Consider the following 24,675-nt stretch of genomic DNA (forward strand, 5'->3'; position numbering starts at 1 on the left):
GCCCTGGAAATTCAGGGGCTGGGGATCGGATAGTGAGCACGAGGACACCTTTACAAAGGGATGGAAGCAGGAAGTGAAGTATTTATATTCAACCACAGAAAATAGATAAATGAACCTGAGCGAATGGGCGTCATGACTCACGTGGCCACCTGACTGTTTTCATTTGAACATGAGAGAGAATGGGTGAGGCTTTAGGACCTGGAGGTCCGGAGGCAGCTAATGGCAGCTCCTCCTCCTCCTCCACTACCTCCTCCTACTGAAGGCTGTTTACCAAGACAGCTGAGCTCCTCTTGACAAAAACAAGGGCTGGGACCTGAGCAGAGGAAGCAGTGTGTCTGCACGGTCAGCACAGGCTCTTCGTCCACCTGGTACATGCTCTTTAATCTGATTTAGGCAGCGAACCACGATGTGGGTGAACTGGGGCCACCAGCTCTGCAGAATGTTCTTCTCTTTGCAAGTTGTTTTCCTGAGCGTGGCCATCGTGGAGAGCAGCGCTTCAAGTGCAGACCAGAAAGGTAAACGCCATCAAACGCTGCCCTTTTTTGCATTTCATTGGTGCTTTTCCTTTTCCGAAGTTCCGGATTTCATTCGATAATGGCGACATGATGGGCTGTTCTTTTGGAATGCTCTTCTCAGCGTTCAGATGTTTGTATTGTTGTTGTCAGACTGCATGAGATCCATTGGTGTGGAGTACCGCGGGGCACAGCAGATCTCCTCCTCGGGTCTGACGTGTTTAAACTGGACCGACGCCACCAGAGATTACGATGTTCTCATCCATCCGGACTCACAGACAGGTAAACAGATCGCACCATTAGGCGCCACAAGCATGCTGGGGGTTTAAAAATGTCACTGATGCGGAATCGGGTTCAGAATAAACAGCGCTCTTTCTTTTCTTTGTGGCCATGTGTTGTTAATCATTAATTAAACCACTGGTTCTCTTGCTCAGCCAGCAGCAGACAGGCCTGTATTTCCACATCGGTAACAAACATGCTTTCATTGTTCTTTGTGGAGGTGTCGGAGATCACAGCTACTGCCGAAACCCAGACTCCTCTGAGAGGCCTTGGTGCTACATCGCTGGTCCAGACGGGACGGTCCAGAGACAGTTCTGCACCATAGACGCATGCACAGGTAGACAAATGCTGCATTTGAGGGTTAAACTGACTCAGCTTTTCTCTGAGAATGGTCTGAGAGGGTTCTCTTGATACTGTTTTCTCTTCCACGGTGTGCCCTCATTATTTAAAAAAAGAAAAGTTTTCTGTGCTGGTGGAAAATAATGAGGTGAGATGTTCCAATTAGGGAACACAAAAACACGGCGAGCAAATTTAAATGGGGCATCAAAAAAAGTTGTGATTTTCTCCTCATCTTTTTCTCATCTTAGTCCTAAAGAGGCCATTGTTTGATTGATTTAAGAGTTGAGTAGGTCAGTTGGTCTCCTCCCTCTGTTTGGTCTTTAAAGCCAGTCCAGCTCGCAGACAAAGGCCAGGAGTCACATGGCAGAAAGTTTAGCTCCCAGAGAACTGCTCTGAACACGCCCCGGCCACAGGTGATTGGCAGAGAGCAGCAGCCTCACCGTGGAGACAGCTTCTCATTGGCTGCAACCACTTCCCTTGCGTCACGGCCTTTAAACTGCCGAGGTCGTAAACTCAACTAACGTGAAGGAAATGGGGGGGGGGGGGAACTTTTGCAGGGGGAATTTTGGCATCTGCAGCCAAGTCACGAGAGGTGAGCGCGCTGCGCGTTCCAGATTCCCGGAAGAGCGTCGCTTAGCACCTGCATGTCCTGGAATATGTACTGTGAAATGCATATAGTATTATTAGGGTCTTCACACCCAGTAAACAAATAAACAAAGCATTTATTGACATATATGTCAACAGAGCAGCAGCTTGAATGTGGCGAAGTGTTGAAAATAGAGGGAAGAAAAAGACAGATGGAACCTCTAAACATGGCTCTCCCAGTTCAAAAGCCAACAAAGGAAACTGCTTTGTTGCTGTAGCGACAGAGATTCTAGGGTTTGTTTATGATTGTGGACTTACTGTGGGGCTGACGGGAGTTGTTTATGCTTCAGAAGAAGCATCTGATGTCCCTCCCGAGGACAAATCCTTCCACCCAGCTGGACTTCCTTCCTCCACTGAGAGCCTCCAGCCAGCCAGCTCGGCTTCCTCTCAGGGAGAACCTGCTGCCGTGCAGCCTGTGATCGGAATCAGCCAGCGAGTGCACACAGGACCAAAGAAGAAGAAAGACCTGGGCACATCAGGTACGGCATTCCATCAGTATTCCTCCATTATTCCCACATGCATTTCAACGCTCTCTCATGTCCATCCTGTGTTTTTCTTTGAAAGGCCACGTCCTCGGGATCCTCATGATAGCGATTATCATCATCCTCGGAGCAGGCATCACATTCGGATACTTCTACAAGAGGTATTGTTCAACACGGTGCCAAATATACGTGAAAACCCACATTCTGTCCTGGTGACCCAATGGGGAACTTTTACTTCAACTCTGTGTGAAGACGCCGGTGATATTATATTATTACGATAAGCTGAGCACACATCCGCTTTGGGGCATTTGTCGTTAATCACGTTTCCAGACAGTCCTCCCCCCTGTTTCTCCAGCTATTTTATTGCTCCCCCCTGCTGAACGTCAACAAAACCCACGGGCAAGAATGGCAGGAAATGAAATGATGCCGCTGACTTTTTTTTTCTTGAAAGAGTAACAAACATGCAATAACTGGTGCTGTGGCAGAAGGTGCACCATACAAAATGTACCTGCAGATCAGTTTTATCTGATTAGCGGCACCTCTGTCATTGTTTTCTATTTCAGGAGGCGATTATTAATGAGCATATTATGTCAGTGTTTATGAGTCAGTGTTTATGAGAACCCCGTCCTTGAGGGCCACAATCCATCCGGGTTTCCTGACCTGCCAGGTGGACAACTGTTTCACCTGGTGAAAGCCACCTGGGAGGACACAAAACCCGGTTGCATTAGTGCCCTGGAGGACTGGGTTGGGACACCCCTGCCCTATTGTCACATGGTAGCAAAGATTCTTTTGTTTCTTCATGACTACAGCAACATGGACTTTGAGGAGGTGTTTATTTTATTCCTTATTAGTGTGTTGTCAGGGCAACAGATTCTAGAGCCGGTGCCGCCTCATACATTTCCCAAGAAGGACACGCACAATTAAATCAGTCCTCATAAAGACGAGATGCAGAATTCATCAAAACGGCAGAGAGAAAAGCCGTAGAGGAGGAGATAAACCTGTCGTCAGCTTGTCAACATCTCTGCAACCTTTCACCATCTGTCGCTCAGCAGGACCAGCACGCGTGGGAACACTGATACTTTAGCGTCAATATTTATCCCGAATGCTGGTTCTGTGGTTTATCGGCCACCCGAAACCTCCAGAAAGTCTTCTGTTAGCGGCTCCTGTGGTCTTCATTCAACGTATTCCCTCTGCTGCGTCTTCCAGGGGCCGGGACCTAAAGAAGCAGCACGAGCAGCGGGTGTACGAGCGCGAGATGCAGAGGATCAACCTGCCCCTGTCCGCTTTCTCCAACCCCACCTGCGAGCTGGTAGACGAGAACACCATCGTTATCACGGCGGAGCACGAGGCGACCCCCGTCCAGGAGGACATGGATGGTGAGGACCCTCTAATGGGACAGCAGGCTGGGACCCCTGGTGCCTGAGCACGCATAGCTCTGGAAATTACGGGACTGTGATCCATTTTTCATGGACCAAAATCTCCCCGCCTTTGTTTTTTCCTCTCTGCCTCCCCCAGCATCCTCTCTTTTTTAAAAAGAGAAAGGGGAAAGTGTTCACTCCAAAGACCTGAGCTCAAATCTGTGTCTCAAGGCACAAAAAAAGATGTGCTGCCGTCGTCAGGACAACTGTTATTTTAAGATATTTCATAAGGTCCGATTTGAAACACTTCCAAATAGATTTATAGTCAGTTTGACGTTAAATAAGCAGTGTTTTGAGTGGAGGAACGCTGGTTTTTAGAAGGAAAGGGTGTTTGCCACTGGAGTTGTACAGTTTCAACAGGAATATGTGACTTTCCCTTTTTAATCCAGTCTCATTGGCTTCAGTCAAGGATATCAGGAAATGAACTGTGTGTAGATAAAGACGGCTTTGTCTTGGAGACGAGATGTCTTCCATAAAAAAGGCCCCTGCTGTGAGTGGGGGGGGGGGGGGCACTGAAGAGGGAAAAGAGGTCCTCTGAAGTCTTAAATGTGTTGCCTTAGCATGAGCCGCCAGAATGTTTCCAGGCGTTTTTTTAAGCTTTATATATATCGACTGACGAAGCCAATGAGGTCCGCACAGGACCAGCGGCGGGCATAAAAGAGGACCTGCCGTAACTTTCACAGGTTAAGGAGTGACAGGAAATCTACAGACTGCTCTCAGAGAGAATGAGAGACAGAAGTTAGTCCTCAGGACACAATCGCACTGCCGCCACACGTGACAGCTGGCGCCAGTTAGCAAAAAAATAAAAAAAAATAAACCCACAACAAAACACAAACAAGGCTGGTGTCTAGTCTATGCAGAATAGAGTGTGTTGAAGCGCTGGTTGCTTTGGATTAGATTCACACAATTGACATATGCACCCGATGCGCAGCAGAGGGGGGGAAGACGGTGAAGGATTGAAAAGGTCCAAAGTCAACTGTCTCATGCTCAAATGTGAATGCTGCACGGCCATGGTTTTTACCTGCTGTGTTTTAGGTCACAGGTCATTTATCATTGTAGTAGAACTACTGAAGTACAGGAGTTTGTCATAGACCGTGCACGGTTATCTTTAAATCGCTCATCACTCCACATGTTTCTTTTTATATCCATGTTGCTGATTATAGCTGTTGGGCCATTGCCGCTCCATGACTAAGTGTGTAAGCATTAGTGTATTATGTTCAGCATGGAATTTTAGTACTTTCATTGTCGAGACTGAAATAAAACCATAAAAAGTGTAACCCGCATGTTTATTTCTTCCCAACAATGTTAATGATCGTTGGTATAAAAGAATTTTCTTAACACGAGCTCCCCCTCTTGGTTACTATGGGCACTGCACCCTTTAGTCGGAGCCCACGTTAATTTCTGGAATTTCCAGTTTTCTCTCCATTTGGTTTTAAGATGCCACCAACTCAACTCAACAATATTTACACAAATAAATAACTACACTTTGTGCTTAGGAACAAGGTGGAAAGTGAATCTTTAAATCTTGGAACATGAAAATGTTAGACTAGTTGTTACAGAGGAACACAGGACAAAAAGCATCATTTAAAGGGTTTAATTAGGAAACACTACAGTGATATAAATAATAGTGGTTACAACTGGTCATCGGTACCGAGGGGGGAAAAAAGTCCACTGGCGACAAAATGTTGGAAAAAAATCCACACGTTTAGAGTTAAAAAAAATGTCCAGCTAGAGGAAAACTATACATATTTACATTACATAGGATAGAAATTCCAGTTTTATACAAAGCAAAGTTCAATCATTTGACAATATCAGTAAAAGATTTACGTCCTTAATTTTAAAATAGTGTTTTATATTAACAAATGTGTGGCGGCTGTGAAAATGCAATGCTTCATTATAAAAAAGAAAATATTAGGCTACGGAAGTAAACCTCACTGTCGGTCAAAATGGCATCAGTGGCGATTAAACGGAACCAAACCCAACAGTCCATCACCAACTCCTCTCACATCTCGGAGTGGTGAAACTATTTGGGGTCAGCGGGTTTTCCTTCCGACGCTGTCTTGAGCGCGGTCCTGTTTACCCACCGCCAATAACGCCTCTGAATTTGCTGGAGCAGCGACGCAGGCACACTGTTCGAGCACAAAGAGGCACATTCCTGGCATGACAAACAACTTCAGAACCAGAAAAACAAACCTGACCGAATGCCGCCTGCTCCATCTCCCAACAGCTCGCCGTCAGGTGTAGTATTGCCTTTATATACAGTAAACATTAGTAGAGAATCATGTGCGCCGTCTGTCAAGTGAAACCTTGTCACTTTGAAATGTCTTTTTTTTTCCCATAATGCATTTCAGCGGCCCTGTCGAGAATTAAGCCCCCCGGCAGAGGATGACCGGCACGGCTACCTCAGGTTATCCAGTTCAGATGTGGCTCGGTTTCACTGCAGTTTTGCCTCGTTTTCCATCCACAGTTAGTTAGTGCAGCAGTTTAGAGGGATTTCTTTTTTTTTTTTTTAAAAAGGAAAAGGAACTTAAGTGTCTGTTTTGGTCGTGCAAGCTGAGTCAGGAGGGACCTCTGCAGAGTTTGGAGCCTGATCTGTGTTCTGGACCGCAGAAGCGTCCTTGGGCCAGTAGAGTCGACTCATAGTCTGGTGAAGCTCATCCAGCTCGGCCGGCAGAGGGATCCCCAGCTCCTGGTTGAGGGACAGAGCCTCAAACCAGTCTTCCAGTTTTTGGAACGAAGGACTGGAGGAGCAGAACGCGAACACGGACGGGTTACAACCAGACAGAGCGACAATGACCCGAAGTCCGCTGAAGTCTGAACGCGGTGCTCACCGGTTGTCTGGTGCCAGGTCACAACAGGCCACCGTCAGTGGAAAGAAAGCTGGAGGACAATCTTCAGGTAGAAACTTCTCCACAAACTTTCCAATGTTGAGGCCAAAGTCTTGAGTCCTGGGGAGGCACTCGGGATCTGCGTAGACTTTTCCAATGATCTGCACGATCAGGAAGACGTCCACGAGCAGGGAAAGGAAAGATAAACAGCCAACAGAGAGATCGTCACGCTTTAACACGATGGTTTTCTGTTGGATACATCCACGCAGCCAAATGCAAATTCATTTCCACTTCGTATACAATAGTCCAGCGGCGAGTTGAATCACACCGACACGGGTTCGCCGAACGAACAAATGAAACGGATTTGGGTTCAAACAACGGGGAGGAAATCCACGTTCTTACCTCACAGAGAACAATTCCAAAAGAGAAAATGTCCACCTTCTCATCGTAGCGCTTGCCTGAAATTATAACGAGATGGGAAAAGGGGATAAATGAAATGCACCTCCTGGCTGAGGTCAGCGAGTTCTGGTAAATCTCTCCCTACAGACGGGCTTTTATGATGTTGTCTCGTCTGTTTGTAAAGCGTGTTATTATTTTAATGTCCTGATGCTGTTTTGAAATCCTTCCTTTTGTGCTACATGAACAAACCACTGGGGAATATTATTATTATCACACTCAGCCACCAGCTCACCATTGAGCATCTCTGGAGCCATCCAGTAAGGGTTTCCGACCACGGTGTAGCGCTTCTTTCTGTCGCTACGCCTGAACATCCTCTTCTTGTTTGACGGCTTCTCAGGAGGAGGCTTAACTTTGTCCTCCACGACGAGCCGGGACAGTCCGAAGTCAGCGACGACCACGGTGTTGTCCTGTTAGAAGAGCGGGTTTAGATCCCAGCCGTCAGGCTCGGCGCCGCTTCTTCAGGCGGCTGAATGTGTTTGGTGGCCACGTACCAGTTTAACCAGGCAGTTGTGAGAGTTGAGGTCTCTGTGGATGATGCTCATGGAATGAAGGTAAGCCTGAAACAGAGGGGAAAGGTTAGGGTTAGGGTTAGGGGTACAACTTTCATAGATGTATCAGAAGACATTTTCATCCGGCCCGGTCCACCCCTGAAGGTTCTATTTCATGAGGTTCTATTTTACTCTTTGCTTTGAAAATCACCACCTAAGATGGAGTTAAAAACCTGGGAGCAGGTTTTTATTTGTGGTCACAGTTGGTCGGCTTGACAGAGTCCTCTGTCCTCTGAGTGGATCCCCCATCTTGATGTCATTAACAATTAAATTAATCACTGATTGGTTCTTTAATTCAGCTCAGGATGATTCCAGCAGCCACAAAGAAGCTGGTCTCTAAAAGACCAACTGAAACATCTGTGCAGCTGCAAATAACAGCTGAAGATTATTCCAATGTTAGTGCTCTGACAAAAGGCCAACTCACCATGCCTGAGGCAATGCTCTTAGCAAAGCTCACTCTTTGCTCCCATGGAAACGGATCCTGTTGGCCCCCGGTGAGGAAAGAGAAAACAAAGAGAAAGGAGTCAAAGTGTTTGCATCAAACGTCAAAGTGGGCGAAATTATATCTGCGCAACCGTGATTATTCCGTGTTGAACTCTGCCATCGCGTGGGGGGCACTCAGCTTCACCTGGGAGCACTTGCACATGTTTTATTTATTCTGTGCTCCTGCCAGTCGACGTGCCATCCGTCCCACCGCGTAGCCGGGAGCCCACTTACCACAGCAGAGTTGACTTTGGGTCAACTTCCTCCCACACGGTGAATACTTCTGTTCTGAGTCTACTGAGCGTTTGTGTTGTTGTTGCTCTCCGCTGTGCAGGAACAGCGGGAGGAGGAATAGATGGTTAACTTAATCAGCTGGTTAGACTCACAGTGTCTCTGATGAAGTCCTTGAGAGTGCCTCCTTCAATGAACTCGGTTATTAAATTGAGCCTCTTGTCCTTGTAGAGAACGCCGATGAACCTCAGAACGTGGGGGTGATCGAGGCATCGCATGACTTTGACCTGGTCAAGGAGCAGATCGGCTATTAGACCTGATGGTGCTGACACACAGGAGAGGTCAAACACATTCAAATAAAACACTAATAAAGCACCAACCTCCTTCAAGAAAGTCTTCTGCGTCTCCTCGTCACAGCGGATTAGCTCCTTCATCACCATCACCTCCCCTGTGGCTTTATGAGTCACCTGTTTTGGGAGTACAGGCTTGTTTTTATGTAACAAACATAAACGGGTGTATAAAACAGCTCAGTGTAGAAAGATGCTGACTTTGATGGCCTGTCCAAAGAAGCCTTTTCCCAGGATCTCCCCATGGATGAGGTCACACGGCCGGAAGATGCGATGAGAGCAGCTGCTGGACGACCGCAGAGACTCGGAGCGGCCGATGTCTCTCGTCATAAAAGGGAGCTCTTTGGGTGAATTGGGCCCGGGCGACTTGCAGATGCTGTTGCTGCGCCTGGACAGAGAGGACGAGGGCGTCGAGAAAAAAGGCGACCACCAAACGTGGTGACTGGGCTGGTGTTGCTGTAACACACCTCAAAGACCTCCGTTTCAGCGAGCTGTCCTCGACGGATTCGGTTCTTTCCAGGACTGCATTGGAAGGAGAGGACAGACGCATGCGGGAGGTAGCCGGGGCTCCGAAGCGGGTCCTGGGTGAGCCCAGCCTCAGCCTGTCCAAACGCTGCCTGACTGGGTCATATTCTATCAGGAGCTGCAGGGTGTGACTGGTGCAGTGAATAAGATCATCCACCTAGAGAAAAGCACAAAAGAGACACTCACTCAATCACACGATTCCTGGGATTCCTTTTCTCCCGAAAATAAACTGATCCATATGTTCAAATGTTATCTTGCTACATTCCTCAGCTGAATATTCTTCTGCTATAAACAGAAAGTAGAAGCTATAAAGATGAAATAATGGTATTTGTCGCAGTCAGCAGGAAAGTTGGGAGCAAAATTGTGCGGCACACACGATGCACCAGGCCGGAATTTAAAGACAAAACAAAAATTAATGGATGATGAAAGAGATGGGCGGTGCAACAACTGTGGGAATTAAACTGTCAGTGGCATCATTCCACATCTAATCCACTCCCAGCTGAAGAACGTATCTGTGATGGAATGAGAGGAATTCCAAAAATCCCAGGTGAAGTTTTTTTTTTTTTTTTTATAAGGACACACAGAGCTTTGGACTTTACACTGCAGGAATGCATCTCCTTTTAAAAATTAACCTAATAAGCTCCATGCAAGGATGCGAGGCGCTCTTGAACATAACAGGTACTGTGAGGCAGAGACCCACCTCCGCCTCCATCATTGTCCCAACAGGAAGACCGTTAATCTCCAGGATCCTGTCCCCAACGTGGATGGCGTTCCGCACCTCTGGACTAAGAAGCATCCCTCTGACTCTAGGAACACACAGGCCAACAGGAGGTGGTGAGGACACTTTGCAGTGGACACACAGAAACCACGCAGAGCGGCTCCCTTCTCGCTCACTCACTCCTTGACTTGGACGCTCGCCGTGCCGTTGACGTCCCTCATCACCGAGACGGACAGGCCCCTCTTGCCGTTGGCCGCAGAAGGCATGGAGATGAGGGTCACCGTGTGAGGCAGCGAGTCGACGATCGATTCGTTGGAGCGTTTTTCCAACATGGGCGTGAGGATCACCTGCTTGTAACACTTGCCACTGCAACAGATGGGAGGGAAGAGTCACTGCATGTGTGAGCGTGCTCGTCCATAACTGGGCAGGACGAGACCTGCCTGAAGCCAGATAAGCCAAGGCTGTTATTTTCCTCTCATCAACATCTCTCGCCCTTAGTGCTGCACTGAGGTTGTTCAGAGCAGCCAGCTGAGCGTCTCCACATTTACAGCTTTATACGAAAGCCAGCGAGGGAATCTTACCAGTATAGTTTGGATCGTTCCACCAGGGCGTACGTATCCCGGTCTTCAATCACCACCTTGCAGCTCAAACACACAAAGCACTCGGGGTGGTACTTGTGCTCTCCGGCTACCTGGAAACCCAAACACAGACAGGCTGACCGACTCGTTCCCTCCACTGGACAAAGAGGTAAAATCCCGACTGGAGGCTGCCGTTCCCCTCTGCTGTGTGTTACAGTCACACGCCCCGTTGTCCCCTCCCACCGTGTTACGCCCTCTGCCTCGCCACCTTCTGTTTATCCTGCCATGATGTCACCTGTGTCCTCAGGGCTACAACTGCTCATCTTTCTGACTCAATCTGAACTCTGGAACCAGCTCAGTCTGCTGCGTGCCCACTCTTTCATTAAGCCCCGACCGTCCGCTCTCTTTCTGCACGCCAAGCTCATTTCCACCAAGGTTTCTGTTTCTCTCATGCGAGATGACATCATGCTTCACCTGCTGCCATTCAGCAAGAACTCAAACTGGGCACATATCAAAAGAATTGACAAGAATAAGTGTACATTTCTCTTTATAAGAAAACTGTGTTGTTAAGAAATATATTATTCCTTAAAATATAGATATAAATATATTATATTATAAATATACTATTATTAAATACTGTATATTATTGCTCTAAACAACAGCAACATATTACAAGTCTGAATTGATTAGATATAACAGAGTGGAAGAGTTCCCGAATGCCTCATAACTTGGAACATTCCACAGGTCAAAAGGTTAACTCCCAGCAGGTTAGCGTGAAAGGTAATGATTCCACTGTAGGAAGACTGTCGCTGTCATCAGCAGGTGACAAGTTTTCGCTTTTATTTACGGGTTTCAAGCCACCACATGTTTGAAGATGTTTTTCCTTTCCCACAGCTCTGAGTCAGAGCCAGGAGAGGGTCACCAGCTACACAGGGTTGAGAGTGATGTCAGGCAACCTATTAAACGTCTGCAACTCCCTGCCTTCAAGGTAAGAACCCGAGCAGCAGCGACGGCACAAACAACCTGCCTGGCAAAGGGCTGCGGGCCTGAAGTGGAGAGCAATTCTAAAGATTTCAACTCACGAGTCAAATGAGCCATCAGTTCCCAGTTTGATACTGGTTTGACAGGGAACACATGCTCACCACTAACGTAACAGCAGGAGCAGCTCTAGAGGATGTTCTCTTTGAGGTACGCCATGTTTCTCCCACCCCTTTGTTTGGCCGAGAGGCTGCACTGGTGCCCCAACTCTGCCAAAATCGCTTGGCTTCACTGGCCGGTGACGAGGGATGCCAGTACTAGTTAGACGGATCTATTGTGCGTGTTGCCAGGTGGCGAAAAGAAAAACATCAGGACGGCTCACTTCATGTAAAAGAGCGACTTTAGCTGCGACAGGCCACAGCTTCTGACGCACTGATTTCACGTTCTAACTTGTGCATAATAAACCCAAACTGTCTCTCGCTTGGATTCACGTTGAGACACCCGAACATGTGTCACTCTGTTGGGCGCCAGTCGGAAAAGCAGCTGTGCAACTTATATAAACACAATCAAAAATGAGAAGCTGATGGCAATAATAATAATAATAATAATAATAATAAAAGAATTTAATAACATACTTCCGACTGTGTGTAATCCTCACAGACCTGACTGACCGGGGCTGAACACGGCTGGCTCTGAAGCCGCCTCATGTTCGAGCACCTCACAAGCTCTGGGAAGTGAACTGTGGCGAACTTCTGTGCAGAGGGGAAACATAATGGGGCCTCAGAGGGGATTTCAAGAGTGAGGGCTAGAGCCCATTTGGCCAGAACGTAAAGTAGAACTCTCCCGTTCCTGGAATAAACCTGAAAACAAAACACTGTCCTCCCCTGCTGCACGTTAGCATTCATCCGGGGCAACAGGAAGAAACTGACGGAGACGCTTTCTTTGTACATCACACAAAAATGAGACAAGAGAAGAAAATTAAACAAAGAACTCCAAAAGGACAGAATTAGAACTGCTAAATATAGGTCAGTGTTTTTACGGAGGCGGCGCCCTGAGAGAGAGACACTTCACGCTACTTATTAAAGCCACTCTGATTGGATTGGGCTTAGTTCCTCATGCTGACGAGGCTTCAACCATCAAGAATCCTTTGAATGCCTTTCACAAAAACAGAAAGCTTCATTTGTGAGCGATAAGTCCTTTGCGTTTTAAAGCTCCGGCGAAGCTTATTTGTTTAGCCTCAGATGAAATTAGAACTGTGAAAATCAGATTGGAGTGCAGGTGCGGCGGACTCACCATGGCGGGGCCGGTCATGAGGAGCGAGCAGCCGTGACAGAGCTCTCCAAACTTCTCCCAGTAGTGTTTACGGCAGTACAGCTTCCCGTCCTTTTCATAGTACCAGTTGGTCAGGTGGTCAGAGCACACGGAACACCTGAGGGGTCGATACAACAAACATCAAGGCCCATTTAAAGAACAGGCATCTGAATTGTTTCATATTTCATATTAAAGTATTCATGTCTTTGTAATTGAGAAGCAACTCCAAATCTGATTATCCTTTTTTCCACCTGTACAAGGATTCTGGAGAGTGGTTAAAAATGACAACCTTTCCTCTCAGTACATCTTTTCAAACCCCATTCCTCAACTCACATACAGTGCATAGCAGAGCAATGGTATTATTAACTACCAGGTTGGACAGGGACATCAGCTGGGGGGGGGGGGGGGGGGCTGACATGTTCAGGCTCTCACATGGTGGCTTTCATATGTGTAAAAATGGTTTTCTGGACTCATCTTGAAAGGACCCAGGTCAGGAAAAATAGTAAAGTCGCTTTTTAAACATGTTTTCCCAACTGACGTCCGCAGGCGAGAGTGCTCCGATTCTCCGGTTGTTTTTATTTACAGTTGTGCGCTGCTCATTTTCTTATCCAGGTCAACAGAAAGAACAGCGTCGCTTCTCGTTAGTCTCGTGGTTGAAGCGCCAACAGACGCCAACGTTGAGATCGGCCTTGATGACAAAGCTGGAACACTGAAAACTGCAACATTGCGATAAAAATACCGCAGAGCTTTATTAGAAGCGTAAACATCCCGAATGCCATAACAGCAAATTGGCCCCCGTAAAGTCAACTCAGCTGCATTTCTGTTTCATTTGGGAGGTGGGGGGGGAGCCAGCACGTTGAAAAGCACCTTCAGGCGTGCACGAACACCCACAAGAAGAAGAAACCAAAACATTTGAACACACCACTTAGAGTTAGTGAATCTGACATCATCATTTAACCCATCCATCACACCAGTAGGGAACACACAAGCCAGCCGCGGTGGGCAGCACTTTGCTGGGGGTTGGGTGCCTTGCTCTGGAACACCCCAGCCCACGGCCCCGTCCTGGGACTTGAACGGCAACCCTCTGATTCCCTCCGAGCCATGAGCTGCCAGGCTCCACTGGTTGTGCACCAAGGCAGCAACAGCCAGAGAGCAACCAAGGACGAACGGTTGTGTCAGAGACGACTTTACTGAAACCAATTTGATGTGGCCCTCGACGGGGGAAAAAAACACCATCTGTTGACGTTCTTGTGGAAATATTCTCCGAATGCTCACGTCTACAGAGATATTAAGAATATTACATTTTCGTCTTACGCAACAAGCCCAAATGAGAACTTTTTCAGGAAGAATGTGGTTTGGAGTGTTTTTGCAGCGTTCTGTGCGCATCAATCGCCTCTCTGTGCTTGCAGGTGAAGCTCGTCCGTTCTTACTGTCTTTGGCAAACGCTTTGCATATTTCAGCATGTTCTGGCATTTGTTAAGAGGGAGAAGTGCGGAAGGAAAGACCACGTTTGTGCCTGTGGTGGCAAAAAAAACCCAAACTGATGGCATCCTCAACAGAGCTGTATTCTTTCACTCTCAACAGTCCAACCTGACATTCTAGAATTGTAAAACTTGTCAGTCATCATTTCTTTGTCTCATGGATTCAAACGTGTAACTGCTTGCCATGTGGGTTGCATGGCAGCGTTTGTAATCCGTGAGGAAAACAGTGTTGGGTCAGGATGCAAAACTAACGAGGGGATTTGTCTCCATTGCATGTCGGAGGTAACGTCATTAGGTGTGTGAGATCTCTATTTAAAGTCAGTGGTGAAGCGACGGTCAGCTGCGTTCAGCACCGTCGCTCTTTGGAAGCGATGGAAAACGCCCCCCCCCCCCCCCTCTCTCTCCTGTGACATTACAGAGGAAAAAGTAGATTGAATAAGGTTTCCCTTTATGAATGGAAAGCTGTGCGCTTTGACGCAGCTGCAGAAGGAAGCGGTTATTCAGTCGTCAGGTTTCACTCTCCCGCTGAATTTAACAGGATCGCAATGTCCAACAAGAGCAGGGGGCCTTTGTTCTGTGGGTAATTAAGGGGCTTACGTCGGATTCAGTCAGAAATGATTAGAACTAAAAGGTTCTGCTTCATGAAACCAGGAACGCGCATCTAAATTCTCCGGAATGCAGAACCCGTCTCAATCTGACAGATGCCGAGGACCTGGGAGAGCACACGACACCGCTATGATGCTGAGATTGAGCGGTGGCGCAACCAGATGCCATGGATGTACGGCAAATGAGACCAAGAGGGAGGGAGGGAGGGAGGGAGGGAGGGAGCCGAACAGGAGACCCATTCCCATCTTTACGGCACTGCCATTCAACAAAAGAAAGAAGTTGGGACTCCACAGTTTCAGGCTGAGTTTCTAAGAGGAGGGAAGCAGAGTTGACCGTATTCAACATCCCACCTGCTCCCGAGGGGAACATTCCTGGACCGGTGCAACTGAACTACCACCGCACCTGACTGCCTGACCTCTCCGAGTAATCAGGGCGGGGGGAGGTGGACACACTCAGGTGGCTTTCTAATGAACAATGCCAAAGTCCTGCCTGCACAAACACTACAACATAAACATTCCTCACTTCCTCGACTCCACATTCCTGCCGGAGTATATTCCTTTGTTGCCGAGCGGACCGTCACATACTTGAGTCGCGGCTCTGTGGACTCGAGGGGGGAGTCTTTCGCGTTTAACGTGACCTCATCGGATGGCCGTGTTTACCCCCAAGTCTTCTCCACAACAACATCGTTTCAAGGATGTGGGAGCCAGTTATTGGGTAAAAGGTTAAATGGCAGACATCACACGTCTAAAACAAAAAGAAAAGCACCAGAAACAAGTTTTAAATAATGCTGGGATGTTTTTCCTCATTCAATAACTTGAAGGGGTGCTCGTTTACCTTGAAAGGACAAGATGGTATTTATGCTGGTACACATACTGATCCAATATCGGAGTTTAACGATATAAACTTTGCACCCAGCAGCAAAAAGATCTTTCCTTTCCCCTCAGGCTGAGGCCGATGCCTGTTTGAATTCCATTTGAGACGTGCAACGCTTGAAGAAAATGTTAGAACCACTAAAATGACACAAGGGGTTTGTCTCTTTCGGTCCCAAACAACCAGATCGAATTTTTCCCAACCCCCCCTCAACTGAAACGTTAAATCGAGACAGACGAAAGGCTCCCGATGAGTAACCCGCTCACACCGAACATATATTTCATCTGCAGCCTCTCTGGAAAGTGCCGTCAGCGAGCCGTCGGGCTCACATCTCTGAATCGCTGTCTAGGAATGCAGGAGTGGAACATGTTGTTACCTATAGGGCTCAACAACACTGCCAAGTTTACCAGAACAGGCCTGACATCAGCGTTTAGAAATTCAGCACAAGGTGGGGGTACGGAGTGGGCAGAGTGGCAGAATGTGGACAAATGACAATGGGAGCACAACAATAAGAGGTATCAAGTAAATCAAGGCGCTTTTCTGCTGGTGTTCACTTCCCCTCATCGTCTTGGTAACGTACAGCAGCAAAAGTAGGAGGTCGTTTGAAATATTTTATTATTTCTTTACTTGAACGTAACTTGATGTACCACAGTGTCTTCCTATAGGGACATGTCTTCCTATTTAAAAGAAGAATTTGTCATCATGAATATTTCAGTGACAGTCAAATCCCTGCAGGTTAAACAGATGAAACACATTAATGTACGTAGGGGGGGACCTCAAAGCTGCCCCCCCCCCCCACGCAAAATATTTAAAAATCTGTTTTATAGGATTAACTGGAGACATCTGACGACTATAGAGATGGGCTCTGAAAGGAAACCTGGCAAAAGTGGAGCGTTCATTGCTCAGCTGCTTCCAGAACTTTGCCTCTCAGATAATGAAAGCAGCCGTGTTATTTAAGAGTATTCCGGGTTATGCAAGAAGAAACAACAGTGACTAAAATCATCAAGGGAAGCAAACAACACAGTCAGCGGTTCATTTCTTCTACCAGGACATGCCAGAATGGCCCAGAACCAGACTCTCTGGTCTGGTCGTGTAACAAAACAACCCTAATCCTGCTCTCAGTTGCAACACATGCATTCAGCTTCTGGATTCTCATCAACCGTCAGTAAATACCAACCTTGGGGAGGGAAAAAAGGAAATGTCTTTCAGGTGTGTTTCACCGTGAAAGATTGACTTGTGGAAAACAATCATTAAACCTTTCAAAGGGGGGGCAAAGTTCTCCAGAAGGCTCGGTGCAAACTCAAGAACCTGGACTGTGCTCCTGCAAGGGCGGCACAAAGATTCCTACACATTTCATGCAAGTGGGCACAAAACAACGGTGAATTGTGAAACACTGATCCGAGCCAGTGTTGGACCACAAGAGAGAAGATTCCGGGGTTCTCCACAAAGCAGCTAGCACAACAGACAGGAAAAAAAACAAACACAATTGGAGACTGTCAATCCCCCCTTTCAGTGAAAACAATACGATCACTTATTGGTCTGGGCTTGCGTGTTCGTAGCTGTTAAAAATAACACATGAAGACTCACTGAAAGCAATCGTTGTGCCAGGTGTCCTGGAAGACTTTCGTTTGAAACGCGTCCTGCATTTTCCCCCCACAACCCGCACAGTAACAACCATTTGTACCTGTGGGGGAAGAGAGAAAAGAGAAAACGACCCAGAAGGGATGGTTAAAATTCCACGCTGCAAATGGGCAGCGAAACGGGTGTCACAAACACATTCGCCGTCCCAAACCATCTGCATACAAGCTAGCATTATTACGTGGTATTCTAAAAGCACGGCGGATCTTGCAGAATGTCGTCGTGTTGAGTATCAACCTGAAATGCGTCTCACCTTCGGAGTCCTCCATCTGATCTGAGTGTCGTCGATGCTTCAACCCGCTCACAAAGATTTCATACCAAAGTGGGAGAGTCAGAGTTAATCCAAACCGGGAGTCGGTGGTTTAAATGAGAGGGGAAGCGACGAGATAAACCCCTTTAAATGCCGCTGGAACGGCGAGCGAACTGTTCCTGGACGGGGATTCTTTCTGGTCGTTAGCAGGATAACTGACGTAATGCCGTCTGAGAATTCCTGTAGGCAGAGCGGAAGCGATGCAGCACCTGGAAGGACGACAAGCGCGAGCTTTTTGCTGAAAAGAGACGGCAGTGGCGCCACCTGCTGTCAACGGTCTGACACTACAGGCATCTTCTTCTAATGCGTCTTCCTCTTTAGAGTGTTGTATCGCCACCTAGCGCCAATAAAAAGACATCACACTCCCGTCGTTTATGCCGTATTGGCCCGAATGTAAGACGACCCCCACTTTTTCAGTCTTGTTTCAACGCAAAAAACACCGTCTTATATTCGGGCCAATACGGTATAGTTTTTATTCTTCTATTTTATTGTTTCGGTTTTTTGTTTTTTGTTTTTAGAAATTATTTAGAAATATTACATCACATGCCTACACATAGTTTAGAAATAAAATAATTACAAAAATGCATTACATTCGGTGGCTACAAAATTATTTTAATTTGGTTCATTGTATATAAAATAGAATTTAACAAGTACCAAACAGTAAAATATACATGATGTCTTTCGACACATTATCAGTTTAACATGGAGGTTACTGATCTTGCCATCGATAATATGACTTAATGGAGCAAAGCATAGAGCAGACTTTTAAAATCAAAGCAACAAAATTATTTAATTGCTTTTGCTTTGATATTTAAGTTAAAGATCGAAACATGACACTGAACTACTAAAACTACACAGACTACTAAAAATTACTGATGGAAGAGAGTCCTTCACATATATAATAGTGCTTTTATATTGCAAGGTGTTAGATAAGGAAAAGATATGGCAAAAAGAGAACACAAAAATGTAAGAAGACTAAAAAAAGAAACAAAAACCCTAACTATTCACAATGTTCTGTCGATCTTTCTAAAATTTATGTCCAAACATGCAAATGACTTTGACTCAAACTAATCTTATTATCTCTCCTCCCCAACTACAGAGCAGCCCTGACTACACTGAGAATAAAATAAAAGACAACAATAATAGCCAAGAGGACCTTCAAATTTCAAAAGTCAACACAAACATTAAAAGAACACTTCCCCCACTCCCTGAAGCTACGAACAGAAGTTATTTGAAAGACGATTTTGATGCACCCAAGGGGTATTTTTCTGTTGACAAAAAGTGTGTGGATGGTGAAAAGAAAGTAAAGTGTAACCGTAAGAAGGGACGAAGCACAAGAGCTGCCCAGGCCAAAGTAAAGAACCCTGATCCTGATGTAAAAAAAGATACAGAATCCAAACTAAAACAGTCTGAAACACCACTGAGACCTAACTTTCAGGACAGACTTTTGCTGGGAGTGTTTGTTCACCAAATGGATCAGTTTATGAATATGCTGTTCTCACACCTAAGAGTGAAGATCCATGTTGTGGATAGCAACACGGGATACTATGTAAAAAGAGAAGAGAGCCCTCATCCTGTCTTCCCAAGTAAGCAGCCACAAGATGTTGAGTACATTCTTCCACTTATGACTCAACCTTCTGATTTGAAGAAGTCATTAATCCCTACTTGGGAGGAACAGATCATCTTTGATAGACCCTTTGGTTATTTCATTGAGCAAAGCGATGATAGCCCTAAGGTTTTGCTATTCTTTGAGATCCTGGGCTTCATCTCTGCGGAAAAGGCAACAGCCAGCGTTGATGTGGAAAAGCACGAGGAACAGCCCAGAACAATTGCATGGGCATTCCTTAAGATTGTCGGGAGCAATGGTGTGCTTAATACTGACAGCAAACTCAATCTCCAGCTTTATTGTCCACCACAGGAAATGAGACAAAAAGACTTAAACATCACTGAAACGCCTGCAACCACTGATGTGTATAAATGGTGGAAGTTTCACCCAAGGCACCAATACCCATCTGCCCTTCACGTTACAGTGAGAGGCATTAGGCCCCCTGGGCTTCTGGACCCCGAGTCACCTTACAGAAAGCTAGAATCCATTCAATGGAGCAGGCTGCCAGAACAAGTCTGTCAGATTCCTAACAAACCCATGCTGTCGTTCCACGGTGGTAAGATGGGCTGCCTCACGGTGCTCTTCTCTCACACTGGGACGATGCTTGCTGCCGCCTGCGCGGACAGAGGCGCTTTCTCAGTCATAGTGTACCAGATACCATCTGGGAAGGTTTTAGCCACATTCTGCTGCCATTTTAAAGTAATCTATGACCTCTGCTGGTCCATCGACGATCACAGCCTCCTGTCTGCCTCGTCCGATGGAACCGTCAAAGAGTGGAACATGAAGAACCTTTGTATACGAGCCCAGAAGGTTCTCTCTCATCCATCCTTTGTGTACTGTGCCCAATACCACCCGGCAGCTCAGAACTTGGTCCTGACCGGCAGCTACGATGCTATTGTGCGAGTGTGGAGGGTCGATGTCGACGAAGTAAATGGTCAGCTGTTGCTGGAGTTTGAGGGTCACTGTGGTTTCATCAACACAATCTGTTTTGATGCTCAAGGGCGTAGAATGTTCTCTGGAGACAGCACAGGCCTCATAATTGTGTGGGAAACGTATGGCTTTGACGACCAGCAGCTTGAGCCATATCACCTATGGCATATAGGGAGGAAAATTACTAAGGAGAACTTGAGCGGTGTTTCCATTGACATGCTGCAAGTCCATCCGAATGGGAGCCACCTGCTGGTCCATGCCAGAGACAATATCTTGAGAATGATGGACTTGAACGTCCTCCTAATGAAGGAATACACTGGAGCCAAAAACAAACAAGAGAGGATCTATAGTACCTTTACACCATGCGGAACATATATCTTCTCTGGCAGTGAAGATGGGAGGGCGTATGTCTGGAACACAGAGACAGGTGATCTAGTTGCAATCTACTCAGAGCTTTGGTACACCACTGGTGTCCATGGTGTAGCCTTCCACCCTCATGAAAACATGGTTGCTTTCTGTGCCTTTGGACAGCCCATCCATGTATACCTGTACGATCCCAACATGCCCCGAATGGGTGTCCAAGATTCGAAAGAAGCCTCAGAGGTATTACCTCTGACAAAAGCTAAACCCACTGGTGCTCCACCTATAAATCCAGCATCACCAGACACATCTGCTTCTTTGTACCTCGATCTCTTTGGCCAAACAAGACTGGTATTGAAAATTAGGGCCGTTATGAAACATCTGGATTCTGTGCTTGGGAAACATCAGATATCAACTCTTGAATTTCATCATGAGGGTGTTCCATTTGTCCAAACTGGGAGGAGCATTAAACATCTCTTCCGGAAAGAGGGCTCTGAGGAGGAAATGAAATTATACAAAGGTCAATTCAGACTGCAGCAATCTGAGGGTCCCCAGAAGGTTCATTCAGAGCTCACTGCCAGAGACCCGATGAGACAGCAGCTCTTGAATAATGAGGAAGACTTTAAAAAGCAGCTGTCTTTACTAAATCAACATTGGGAATCCAAAGCACAGCAGTGGACTTGGCAGAAGGCAGAGCTCGAGAAGACACTCATACAAAAAGAAGAGGCCTGGACGCTCAAGGAGGAGGTGCATAAACGAGAAATCCAGCTCTTACAACAAGAAATCCTTTTTCTTCAGGTAATCAGCAGATTTTATTGATTTGTTCTTCCCAGTATTTCTGGGTCTGTGTTCACAACGATTATCAGAGGCCTCTCAGAGACTTCCTTACCTAGTCTAAAATTTCTAACAAGAAATCTTGGTCTAAGAGTGATTCAGGATTCTGAGAGCAACTCTGTGTGAGAAAGGGACAGAAAGTTTTATGATTGTGAGGTGTGCATGACGCCACTGCTAGTTGTGACAGTCTTCTAGAGCTGTGATTGGTTGTTATAAAAGGGAAGCTCATGGCTATTATGCCTAACCTTTTTACCATTAAAGAAGGGAGAAAAACAAACAACAAAAACACCTCTCCTATGAATATTTCCTATCTTACAAGAAAAAAAGATTCAAGGAATTGTAAGATTTTTTCCATAGATGTCACTAAGAGTTACTTTTAGTCTTATGACTTATCCTAGATGTTTTATCAGATGCTTGGTATTAAGCACATTTTCACTTTTTAGGAGCTCGATGGAGATAAGAAGAAGAAAAAGAAGTTTGGCTGTTTGGGACATGGTCAGAAGAGCACCTCCTGGCCATCTCCTCTACCTCCTTTCATTTCTTCCAGCACCAATCCTATTAATTCTAGATAATCAAACACCAATTTCAAGTTAGCTACCTAAATAATAAATTGAAAAGATGAGGAAACATTTATTTCTGATTTATTGCCAGTGCTTTGTATTATTTTGTAGATAATTTCTATTGACTTGGAAGTGACATCACCTAAAAGGTTAATGTCTAAAAGGTTTGAGGTTGTGTTGTTGTAATTCACCTCTGAGACCGAAATTTAAGATTCAGTCCAGCACGTGACTAAAACTGCTAGATTCTTGATAACCAACGTTTAAGTACAGCTTTCAGAAAAGAGTTTACCCATTCCAATGCTCTTAGGAGTAATTCTAAGTTTCTCCTAGGCAAATCTCACCTCAACACAAGTCATCTGAGCCTCTGGTGAGTCTGTCCCAAACTGGGCTTTAAACAAGCTGGATTTTGGGGGCAGGTCACCTAAATTTAAATTAACCAATAACAATCCCATGAGGGAACAGTACATTTATCTAAATACCTTATTTAATGTATACACTTGTGTGCTAAACAAGGTGAAATGAAAAGGTTAAAAATCAATGAGCTCCAGAGGGCATTCAAGACTGGCCAGACAGCAGCAACTTAACTTACTGCAATTAAATTTCGTTAATGCAATTTAATATATTACTTTCTGTTTCTCTCCTCCGGGAACCATCACCTTATCGTGATGGAGGAGTTTGCGTACCCTAATGAGCCTGGGAGCTATGCTGTCTGGGGCAGTTTGCCCCTGGCAGGGTCTTCCAAGGCAGATTGGTCCAAGGTGGAAGGGTCAGACAAAGAATGGTTCAAGACCCATCAGAATCAGAATCAGAATCAGGTTTATTGCCATTGTTCATGTAATACACAGTATTACACAAGCTAGGAATTTGTCCTGGTGTGACGTTGCGACATTCAACATAAAAAAGACAACATTAGAATAAGATAAATAAAATAAGACATATATACAGTATATATATAAATAGTAAGAAATAGTGCAGGTCAATGCAGGAGTAATGTGATGTATTGTTCGTGAGTCCGACTGGCTGCTGTACATGGTGCTTAAGTGATAAGTCACTTGGTGTTCAGCAGCCTGATGGCAGAGGGGAAGAAGCTGTTCACGTAGCGGGAGGTTTTGGTCCGAATGGACCGTAGTCTCCTGCCTGAGGGGAGGGGGGAAAACAGTCCGTGACCAGGGTGGGAAGGGTCGGCCGTGATCCGACCTGCACACCTCCGGGTCCTGGATGGATGGAAGCCTGCAGCCGATCACCTTCTCGGCAGCCCGCACGACGCGCTGCAGCCTCAGTCTGTCCCTGGCGGTGGCACCAGCATACCACACGGTGATGGAGGAGGTGAGGATGGACTCCATGATGGCCGTATAAAACTGCGCCAACATCCTGGGAGGCAGTTTGAGCTTCCTCAGCTGCCGTAGGAAGAACATCCTTTGCTGGGCCTTCTTGATGAGGGAGCTGATGGTTGGCTCCCACTTAAGGTCCCGGGTGATGGTGGTGGCCAGGAAGCGGAAGGAGTCCACGATGGTGATGGGGGAGTCCATGAGGGCAAGGGGGGGCAAAGGGGCTGTGACTTTCCTGAAGTCCACAATCATCTCCACTGTTTTCTGAGCGTTCAGCTGCAGGTTGTTGTGTCCGCACCAGGACACCAGTCGAGCCACCTCCCTCCTGTAGGCAGTCTCGTCTCCATTGGAGATGAGCCGATGAGGGTGGTGTCATCCGCAAACTTGATCAGCTTGACAGACTGGTGGCTTGAGGTGCAGCAGTTTGTGTACAGGGAGAAGAGGAGGGGGGAAAGTACACAGCCCTGGGGTGATCCAGTGCTGATGGAGACAGAGTCCGAGACAGTCTTCCCCAGCCGCACATACTGCCTCCGATCCGTCAGGAAGTGAGTGATCCACCTGCAGAGGGAGGCAGGCACACTAAGCTGGGACAGCTTGTCCTGTAGCAGAGCGGGGCGGATGGTGTTGAATGCAGAGCTGAAGTCCACGAACAGGATCCTCGCGTAGGTTCCCGGGGAGTCCAGATGCTGCAAGATGGGGTCCAGATGCTGCAAGATGGAACCCATCATGGAACATCTAAAAGGGAAGCCGTGTACCTGGCCCGGAGGGTTACCGGGGCCCACCCTGGAGTCAGGCCTGGGGCTGGGGCTCAATGGCGAGTGCCTGGTGGCCGGGCCTATGTCCATGGGGCCCAGCCCGAACCAGCTATGTGGACACTCCCGTCTCCAGTGGACCCACCACCTGCAGGAGGAGCATGAAGGGTCCGGTGCAGTGTAGATTGGGTGGCGGACCAAGGCGGGGGCCTTGGTGGTCCGATCCTCGGTTATGGAAATTGGCTTTTGGAACATGGAACGTCACCTCACTGGTGGGGAAAGAGCTGGAGTTTGTGGGGGAGGTTGAGCGTTACCGACTAGATATGGTCGGCCTCACCTCCACACATAGCGTCAGCTCAGGAACCCAAGTCCTTGAGGGGGGTTGGACACTCTTCTACGCTGGAGTTGCTCAGTGTAAGAGACGGAGAGAGGGGGTGTGCTTTTTGCTTGCCCCCAGACTCTCTAGTTCGACGTTGGGGTTCTCGCGGTCGAGCCAAAGGGTTGCTTCCCTGCGCCTTCGGGTCGGGGAACGGGTTCTGACGGTTGTTTGTGCGTATGCACCAAACAATAGTTCAGAGTACCCGTCTTTTTTGGAGGATATAGGACGGACGCTGGACAGTGTCCCAACTGGTTACTCCATCATGCTGCTGGGAGACTTCAACGCTCACGTGGGCAACAACAGCGTGACCTGGAAAGGCGTAATTGGGAGGAACGGTCTG

The 24,675-nt window shown here is 46.9% G+C and overlaps 3 protein-coding genes across 4 annotated transcripts; 2 read left to right on the top strand and 1 right to left on the bottom strand.

The window, feature by feature from the left end:
• The first annotated feature begins 273 nt into the window (after positions 1-273).
• On the top strand, positions 274-4,952 carry pik3ip1 (phosphoinositide-3-kinase interacting protein 1). The gene is made up of 6 exons (XM_011615723.2): positions 274-515; positions 666-794; positions 1,012-1,128; positions 2,066-2,254; positions 2,340-2,418; positions 3,464-4,952. Exons 1-6 carry the CDS (start codon positions 407-409, stop codon positions 3,678-3,680), a joined length of 840 nt encoding a protein of 279 aa, XP_011614025.2. The 5' UTR covers positions 274-406; the 3' UTR covers positions 3,681-4,952.
• Positions 4,953-5,254: 302 nt separating this feature from the next.
• limk2 (LIM domain kinase 2) lies at positions 5,255-17,774 on the bottom strand. Of its 2 annotated transcripts, XM_029829477.1 has the most exons (17): positions 17,530-17,774; positions 17,226-17,322; positions 12,664-12,799; positions 12,006-12,122; positions 10,396-10,505; positions 9,995-10,180; positions 9,797-9,902; positions 9,039-9,253; positions 8,773-8,959; positions 8,605-8,691; positions 8,380-8,511; positions 7,935-7,991; positions 7,454-7,519; positions 7,195-7,369; positions 6,906-6,961; positions 6,507-6,664; positions 5,255-6,416 (listed from the first exon to the last, which is right to left on the bottom strand). In XM_029829477.1, exons 1-17 carry the CDS (start codon positions 17,543-17,545, stop codon positions 6,203-6,205), a joined length of 2,115 nt encoding a protein of 704 aa, XP_029685337.1. In that variant the 5' UTR covers positions 17,546-17,774; the 3' UTR covers positions 5,255-6,202. The 2 variants fall into 2 exon arrangements, with proteins under 2 accessions (XP_029685337.1, XP_003975020.1); XM_003974971.3 differs by lacking the exon at positions 12,006-12,122 and having other exon boundaries at positions 17,530-17,773.
• A 754-nt stretch (positions 17,775-18,528) lies between these two features.
• On the top strand, positions 18,529-21,931 carry LOC101073481 (jouberin-like). Its single transcript, XM_029829550.1, has 3 exons — positions 18,529-18,552; positions 18,869-21,280; positions 21,760-21,931. The coding sequence occupies exons 1-3, from the start codon at positions 18,529-18,531 to the stop codon at positions 21,886-21,888; spliced, it is 2,565 nt and encodes an 854-aa protein (XP_029685410.1). The 3' UTR covers positions 21,889-21,931.
• The last annotated feature ends 2,744 nt before the right edge of the window (positions 21,932-24,675 follow it).

The sequence above is a fragment of the Takifugu rubripes genome, chromosome 21 (genome assembly GCF_901000725.2).
Source record: "Takifugu rubripes chromosome 21, fTakRub1.2, whole genome shotgun sequence".
NCBI classification, from domain to species: Eukaryota; Metazoa; Chordata; class Actinopteri; order Tetraodontiformes; family Tetraodontidae; genus Takifugu; species Takifugu rubripes.